The 8636-nt window shown below is 48.4% G+C and overlaps 1 protein-coding gene across 1 annotated transcript; it reads left to right on the forward strand.

Annotated features, from left to right (window-relative positions):
* The first annotated feature begins 1495 nt into the window (after nucleotides 1-1495).
* LOC125535135 (putative disease resistance protein RGA3) lies at nucleotides 1496-5241 on the forward strand. Its single transcript, XM_048698186.2, has one exon. It carries the CDS (start codon nucleotides 1622-1624, stop codon nucleotides 4976-4978), a length of 3357 nt encoding a protein of 1118 aa, XP_048554143.1. The 5' UTR covers nucleotides 1496-1621; the 3' UTR covers nucleotides 4979-5241.
* Nucleotides 5242-8636: the final 3395 nt, after the last annotated feature.

The raw sequence follows: 8636 nt of genomic DNA on the forward strand, positions 1-8636 counted from the left end.
CTTTGCTACAATACCGAGTGACATGTCTAAACAGATGCAAGCTGCCAAACAGAGTCTTAGCTTAGCATGTCTTAGCACATACACCGCTACCAAAAAATAGCAAATGCATATACTTAGCATGTCTACACTCAACATATATCAGAGAAGAACAACCATGGTAAGTTGGGAATGCTGCCAAGCGCACTCTATGTGCCCCAGCTGACCCAAACTCGCATGCAAAGGACGCAACTATAACCGGGCGTAGTGAAGCGCGCCATTCCGTCTAATTCTAATATCAATGGTTCACGCGAACAAAAAGAATACTCCCTCTGATCCTAAATATAAGTCTTTTAGAGATTGCAATACGGACTATGTATGAAGCAAAATGAATGAATATACACTAAAATATATCTATATGCATCCGTATGTAATTTCTTATTAAAATCTCTAAAAAAAACTTATATTTAAGAATGGAGGAAGTATAATAGCAACGGAGTTGAGTGGTTCATGAATCTAGAATTTCTTCAGAGAATTCTATGTGGTCAAAGTTGATGCCAGAGATGCAATTCAAGAGCGAACCAAACTATGATGGGATGGTTAGGAGGACAGTGGTATCCTAGCCCACCAGAATTAAAGTCATGGGGCTCGCATTTTCCTGTGTTTATTTTAGGATTTCTGCCGACGCGCGTTTAGTAGGAGGAGATGTTCCCGTCAACTACGAGGAGCCTATGGTAACTTCGTAAATCTCAAGATGATACGCCAGCTCAGGCTCTCGTAGGTGCTCATAGTGATAGGGTCATAATTTAAAAGACAGGACCGGGCCGGCTGCCAGACCGGGGGCCTCAACGGTTTTTAAGCTAATAAGACCGTTCTGCAATTGAACAGGAGAAAACCAGTCAAACCGGCCGGTTTTTTGAAAACCGATGAATAAATCGAGCATATGAACCAGAAAAATGATTAATGCAAAAGTTGGGAGATGTGGGATTTGATCCCAAGACACATGGAGTAAAAATTGCATGCTCATGGCTAAATAACCAACTGGGTCATACCAATTTGTGGTCCATTGTAAGAAAGTATCTTTACTTGACCATTGTCTAACACTATATTAGCATATAGAAATATTTCTAAACAAATATTATTTTGTGTAAAAATGCGAGCAATGTACCGATGAACCGGTGGTTCAACCAGTAAAAACTAGAACCAACGGGCTCACCGGTTTGATCTCCGGTTCAGTTTTTAAAATTACGGGCAGAAAATGTGTATGTGTCCATAGGGATAGGTGTATGCACATATATTCAAACGTTTGTGTCTGTATCATGTTAAAAAAACGAGAAACTTTTTTTAGCTTCCGAGTAATGCTTTTTTAAGGTATAATAAGAAAGAAGTTCCGTGTAGTCTCGCTGACGTGTGGGTGCCGGCGACGTGGGGAAGAATTGATGGGTGGCGTGACCGTGTGAGCACACGCGTGACCTTTGCGGCAGGTCAACGTCGCCCCTGGCTTTATCATTCGTACTACCAATTCACAAAATGTGGTGGTGGTGGCCTTCGCAGCGTTCACACCGCACCATACGCGCGTTCACACTGCTGCCTCCATCCCCTTCTCCCTCCCACCCCAGCACCGCGGCATTGGCGACTTCGCTCGATGGATCCGCCGATGCCGATGTCCCTTGTGTTCCCGTCGATCGATCCGCCCAAGCCGGCGGCCGTCCTCTCCATGGATCTCCTGCTGGAGGAGGCTCTCCGGGCCATGGCGCGCGCGGCGGAGCAGTTCCGCTCCCTGGGCGAGAAGCAGGCCAAGCGCCTCATGGTCGCCGGCGCCGGGGGCGGCAAGCTGCGGGAGGTGGTGACCCAGCTGGAGCAGGTCCGCGACCTGCTCGGGGGCGTCGACGACGGGAGCAGCTCTCCGGCGGCGGCGGAGTCCTTCTACGGCATCGACGACCTGCTTGATGAGATGGAGTACCACAGGATCGCCTTCCACCTCGAAGCCTCTCCAAATACAAATCCAAAGGTCAGCAATCCCCTCGCTTCTGCCCTCAGGCTGGGCAGGCGATTCCTTAGCAGCAGCAGCATCAGCAGCGATGGGCAGGCGTCCCGCTCCCGGTGGTTCCTCAAGGACCTGGATTCCGTCGCGACCAGTTTGGCCTCTCTGCTCAACCAAGTCCGAGGGTCCAGTCTGCCGCTTGCCATCTCCGATGCGCCGCCCGAGGACAACAAGGTGTTTGGCCGCACCAGGGAGCTCAATGACATTGTGCAGATGCTGACAGAGCCGATGTCATCCCACCAGCCTACTCTCAAGGTCATCTCCATTGTTGGCTTCGCCGGTCTGGGCAAGACCACGCTCGCCCAGTCGGTCTACGATCACATCCGAGTACAGCGCCACTTTGATCTCACGGCATGGGCACATGTCTCCGCCAAGCCTGACAGACTGGAACTAGCAAATCAGATACTGCGTTCGGCCAGCCCAGCCTACCGTGGATCCATTGACAAAGATGCCACCTTCGGAGCTCTTCAGTCGCAACTCACTCAACTTCTGGCATCCAAGAGATTTCTGCTTGTTCTCGATGATGTGTGGGATGTGGCCCAAGATACATGGCAAGAACTCCTCATTCCTCTTAAATCTGCCCAAAGTGGGAGCAGAATTATTGTGACCACCAGAACACCAAAGGTTGCTGACATGCTCGGTGCATCTCACACCTACCACCTGAATCCACTGGGCATCGAAGATTGTTGGTCCTTGTTCCACCGATATGCTTTTGGGGGCTGGAGCACACATGATTCCAGTGATGAACTTGAGCAGATTGGGAGGGTGATTGTTGCTAAAGTCCACGGATTGCCTTTGGCTGTCAAGGTGCTGGCAGGACTGCTTGGAGCTACAAAGAGCACTAAGTACTGGCGTATTATCTCGGAAAAACAATTTTCCGGAGATGCCACTCTCTCCTCGCTGCGTTTGAGCTACAGTTACCTGCCAGGACGACTCAAGCAATGCTTTGCATTCTGCAGCATATTTCCCAGGAACTGGAAGTTTGACCAAAGAACCATGATCCGCCTTTGGATGGCCAATGGTTTTATACAGTCCCAAACCGACACTGGTAAAAGGATGGAGGATCTGGGCACAGATTATTTCAATGCTCTCCTATCTCGGTCATTCTTCCAAACTCTTAGGCAGGGCCCTCGCACACACTGTATCATGCATGACCTGATCCATGATCTTGCAGTGTCAGTTTCAACCAATGATTGCTTTCAAATTGAGCCTGGCATGACCCGTTCTATCCCCTCAACGGTGCGCCATATCTCGGTCATTACGGATGGCATACAAGACATCAATGCTGCCATCAACATGCTACCGAAAAAGCTGCGCACCTTGTTAGTTCTGAGAACTCGTTCTTTCTCCTCATATTGTCTTCAAGGAGACTTCTTAGCAAAGCTCAAGACTTTGCGGGTGCTTGATATTAGCCACTCTGACTACACTGAATTGCCAAGATCCATTTCCTGCTTAATCCATCTCCGTTACCTGTCCTTGTGTCGGACCATTCGGAGTCTTCCAGAGTCGACAAGCAAGCTGCTCCAGCTACAAACGTTGCACTTTACAGACAGGTGTTCCCTTGATAAGCTTCCAGCAGGAATAAGTAGGCTTGTAAAGTTGCGGCACCTTGGAATCGACATGAAGTACATTGCACAGGTGCCAGGCATTGGTCGGCTTATTAATCTGCAGGGATCTGTTGAGTTCTGTGTTAAAAAGGGGGGAGGGCATGCCTTGCAGGAGCTGAATGGCATAAACGGTCTCCATGGCCAACTAAAAATTAAAGGCCTTGACAATGTTTTGAGCAAGGATGAAGCCACCAAGACCAACATGAAAAGAAAAGAGAATCTCAGGGCGCTGAGACTGGAATGGAGTTCAGCTAGTAGAATTCGCACCCCTGTGACTGACTATCAAGTACTAGAAAACCTACAGCCACATCAAAACTTGAAGGAACTTCACATTGTGAGGTATCTTGGTGCAACAGCTCCGAGTTGGTTACAGTATGCTGCGCTGAGGGAGCTGCAATCCTTGCACCTTGTTAATTGCAGGAGCTTGGGCGTTCTACCTCCACTGGGGCTCCTGCCGTCACTCCAACAATTACACATGAAGGAGCTGTGCACAGTTAAACGAATTGGACATGAGTTCTATGGTACAGTTGACTTGTCATTTCCATCCCTGAAGGTTCTTGTGTTTGATGACTTTCCCAGCTTGGTTGAGTGGTCTGAAGTGAGGGCCGATCCATTTCCTTGTCTGCAGAAGCTAGAGATTGTAGACTGCCCAAAGTTGATTCAAGTTCCTGCATTTCCCCAATCTGTCTCTGAACTTACAGTGGAGCGAACATTGTTGATATCCAATATGAGGCTTGCTCCATATTCTTCGTCAAGATTAGAGATACTCACACTGAGTGTTTCCACAACTAGTGTACTTTGCAGGGGACTATTCCATCAAAGCCATCTAGAATCTATTGTGGTTTTAAACATAAATGCTGGCTGCAAGCAGCTTGTTTCTGCTGAGGGACTGCACACCTTTACGTCTCTCCAAAAGCTTCAGCTGTGCCACTCTGACATATCAGATCAGAATTTGGGAAGTCTTCTTCAGGTGCTGCCCTCTTTGTACTCAGTTGAGATGATAGATCTGCCCAACATGACATCTCTTCTGGTGCCAACAAAAAATAATTTGTGTACTACCGTCACGGAGTTGCAAATATCAAACTGTCCACAGCTCTCTTCTATAGTCTCCTTGGGTACTTTTGTTTCACTGAAACGTTTGGTGATTGAGAAATGCCCCAAACTGACGGCAGCATCCTTCCCAGTAAGTTTTTGGAGACTCACAGCCCTCAAGGTTCTGAGTATATCATACTGCACAGAGTTCCAGTCCTTACCTAGTTGTGGTCTGCCAACCTCAATAGAAGCACTTCATCTCGTTGGGTGTCACCCAAAGCTGCATGAAAATTCAAGCAACAGGACTGTCAATTCCTGAGAGAAGATTTCTACTCTACACAAAACATTGATGGCAAAATTCATGTTTTATGTTTGCACCCGTTTCTTTCGTTCTTACTACTTCCAGTGGGTATTTTTCAGTTTATTTTGTAATTGTGCCGCTATGTGTTAGCTGTAAATACCGATCTGTGATCTTGATTCTGATAATTTGTTACCTGTACTTCTATCATGGTTCAGATTAGTACCCACCCTTATTGTTTTGTCGAGATGTGGAAATCAAAGTATGTTTTCCTTCTTCCTTGAGTTTCTGTGTGGAAATCCTTTTCACTGTGGACGAGAATTCTTATCGCTTTGTTGAAAAACTATTCTTACCGCTTTCAGTTGTACACATGACCATGCTGGCACTCTTGCAAGGAGAAGAACACTATTGAAGGGTTGTTGCATTTGTACCATGATTTCTTTTAACCAATTCATGCATCTCCATTATGCATGCTCATACAGTGATGCTCCTTCCATTCCACAATGTAGTGTGTATAGACTTTTTGAGAAGTCAAAATTTGCGAACCTTGACCAGGTTTGTAGAGAAAAATATTTATATCTACACTACCAAATATATAAAATATGAAACTACGTCTTATGATAAATCTAATGATATATGCTCAGTATTCTAGATGTAAATGTTTTTCTCTATAAACTTGGTCAAAGTTTGTGACGTTTGAATTTTTGAAAAATTTACATGCACCAAGGGAGTACAAGGTATCCTTTATTTTCTGAAACCGAGGCAAAAGGCACAACAACTTAGCCCATCAAAGGGAACTACAAAATGGATTACTCTCGCGGTATGATATGATCTTGCTTAGGTGCGTAGCTCCTGTGGTGACCCAAAGCTTGGCCTCTTCTTGGATAAGTTTTAGGATATAGAAAGGCAGCGTTAATTTAAAACTCTAGCATTCCTCTCATTCCAGATGATACATGCCGGTCCACCACCTCTTGACGTTTTGCTCGGCACCCCATTGGTTCATCTCAAGTATATTTCTGTCATGGGTACCCGCATCAATATATCAGAAAATTGAGTCTCTAATGTCTCGTATGGTTTTTAAGTGAAAGAGAGGCCTCCCTCTCAGATTTTTCATATAATGAAAGCAACTGGTCTTGTTCGAACAACATCACCCCGCGAACAACTGTGGCCGCTGTCGTTGCAGAAATGGGCACCACAGATCAGGGACTTATTGGACACAAGGCAGCGCGGTGATAATACATAGCTCTAAAAATATCGTTAGAATGAAGCTAAGTCATTCATTCACCTCTGTTAAGATTGTGATTTGTCGACGTGGAACAATGGTATCAGAAGCAGTCAAGCAGCATATGCCTATATGGTGCGAGGGGCTCGTGCTACTTTTGTGTGCGACCGACTTGATGCTACCCTTCGGGATGCCGGGATGTATTTCAGGCGTAGTGTTCCCCTGCTTCAACTCAGCCAAAGTTCAGACAGGTCCTAACCGCCCATTGGCGGTTCAGAACACACAAGGCCCTAACAGCCCACACGGTCAAAGTTGCATTATTGATTTCCACTTTTGAATCATGCGATTTCAGAATTCTGTGGTTGCTCTTGAGCGGTATGTTACGTTTTAACATGGGGGGTACTATTATTTTGTCCACTTCATCTCGTACACAATGTGTCAGTCTCTATTGTGTCGTTCGATTTAATAATTGGAGGAGTGTTATGCATGACTATTAGATTTAGTTCAGATCCTTTAGGCCTCGTTTGACGGACGAGGATTGAGGGGGGTTTCACAGGATTAACCCCGCGGGGCCGAGAAACCTCCCTAATCCCTGAGGGCCCATTTGTTTCTCAGGTTTTGCATAGCCCAATCCCTTCCACCCCCTTCGATCCTCTTCTATCCACGCGTCTCGCAACCCTCGAGGGCACAGGCAGGGAACACAGGGAACGCGAGGCCGTCACCGAGAGGAGTGCCCCACCGCCGGATCTTCACCGCCCCGTCATCGCCAAAGCGTCGACGCCCTCCTCCGCCTGTTCTTCTCGAGGTAATTCCTCCCCTCTCCTCCACTTCTCCACCCCTCCTCTGCAAACCCTAGGACCCTCTCTTCTTGCTCCTCGTCCGACACCCAGCGACCATGCCTCTGTTTTGCAACAATTCGCCTCCATGGCCATCCTTCTCCTCTCCTATCCGGCTTTACCGTGGAGTTTAGCTTCAGCAGTTCGCTGCCTCCATGGCCACCCATGGCCAGTTCGCTGTATTATACAAACCCTTATCAAACATTTTTTATGGAAAGGGATTGAAAACTTGAGGATGTGAGGGGAATGGAGAGGATTGGGTGGAAGAAAGGGATTCACCAAATCCTCTGAAATCCCCACCTCCTCGAACCTCCACAATCCCTTCCTGTCAAACGAGGCCTTAGTGCCTATGCATTTTAGCTTCAGAAGAGGAAAATACCTATCATGTTGGCACACCTGAAAGCGGAATCGAATATGTTTGGTGGAGTTAAATGAACGGTGTCTGCAGTGGTCAGTCAGTCAGTGGACATGCATAAATATATAGTAAGTACATACTACCTCACTTCAGTCTTCTGGTTAACATATTACATATGAGACCTGCACGATGCTGTGTTATGCTCCCGCTCGAATCTTAATAGCACACAGAGGAATTGAGGATACAAGTCTCGATCGATCTAGAGTTCTAGGGAGGAAGGAAGGGGGATCGGGAGAGAAGGGTGCCTCCGCCAGCCTATTACTTTCTCCCCACCTCACGCTGGAGGCCTCGAGACCTACTTAACCCCACCCCTCGTTTCCCAAGTGTGGGTTGGGAACTTGCTGTTGGGCTTCACTTCGCGTCGCGGCCGTTCCGGGCCGTCGGGTGGTGCGGCAGCCTGGCCCGTAGTAGTTGCTGCAGGAGGGGCCAAGGTGGCAGGGACCATAACACCCCCTCCCCCTCGAGACATAGCTTGCCCCCAAGCTGGTGCGTCCGGGAAGTGGTGCTGGAGCTCGGCGACGTCTTCCCAAGTCGCCAACTCCGAAGGCTGGTCTTTCCAGCGAACTCGGACTTGTGGCGCGCTGTTGCCCCCTCGCTGGACGACTCGGTGCTCCAGGATCTCCTCCGGAACTGGACTTGCCGCTGCTGGAAGTTTCTCAAGGGCTTGCTCCATTGGAGGTAGTGCTTGACGAAGCTGGGAGACATGAAACACTGGGTGCACGGTGCTGGAGTCTGGAAGCTGAAGCTTGTAGGCCACTGCTCCCACGCGTTGAAGTATCTTGTACGGCACAAAGTCCTTGAAGGCCAGCTTCTGGTTGGTGCGAGTGGTCACCGAGCGCTGCACATAGGGCTATAGCTTGAGGAATACCCAGTGATCGACGGCGAAGATACGGTCGGAGCGGCGCCTGTCGGCTGAGTCCTTCATTTGCTGACGTGCGCGCAGGAGGTGTTGTCAGATCAGCGCCTCCATCCGGGCTCGGTCTTGCAGCCACTCCGCGAGGTCTGGCGATGCACATGCCACTGGGTCGACGATGCTGAAGAAACGCGGAGCATGGCCGTAGAGAACCTCAAACGAAGTCGCTCCCAGCGCCGAGTGTGGTGAGGTGTTGTACCAGAACTCCGCGAGGGCCAGCCACGCATGCCATTTGGTAGGACATGCATTGACGAAACACCGGAGGAAGGTTTCCAGGCATTGATTGACCCACT

Source organism: Triticum urartu, chromosome 2A (assembly GCF_056163025.1).
Source record: "Triticum urartu cultivar PI428250 chromosome 2A, HENAU_Tu73, whole genome shotgun sequence".
NCBI lineage: Eukaryota > Viridiplantae > Streptophyta > Magnoliopsida > Poales > Poaceae > Triticum > Triticum urartu.

Coding starts and splice junctions, on each gene's coding strand:
- LOC125535135 (XM_048698186.2), top strand. CDS start 1,622: ATGGATCCGCCGATGCCGATGTCCCTTGTGTTCCCGTCGATCGATCCG.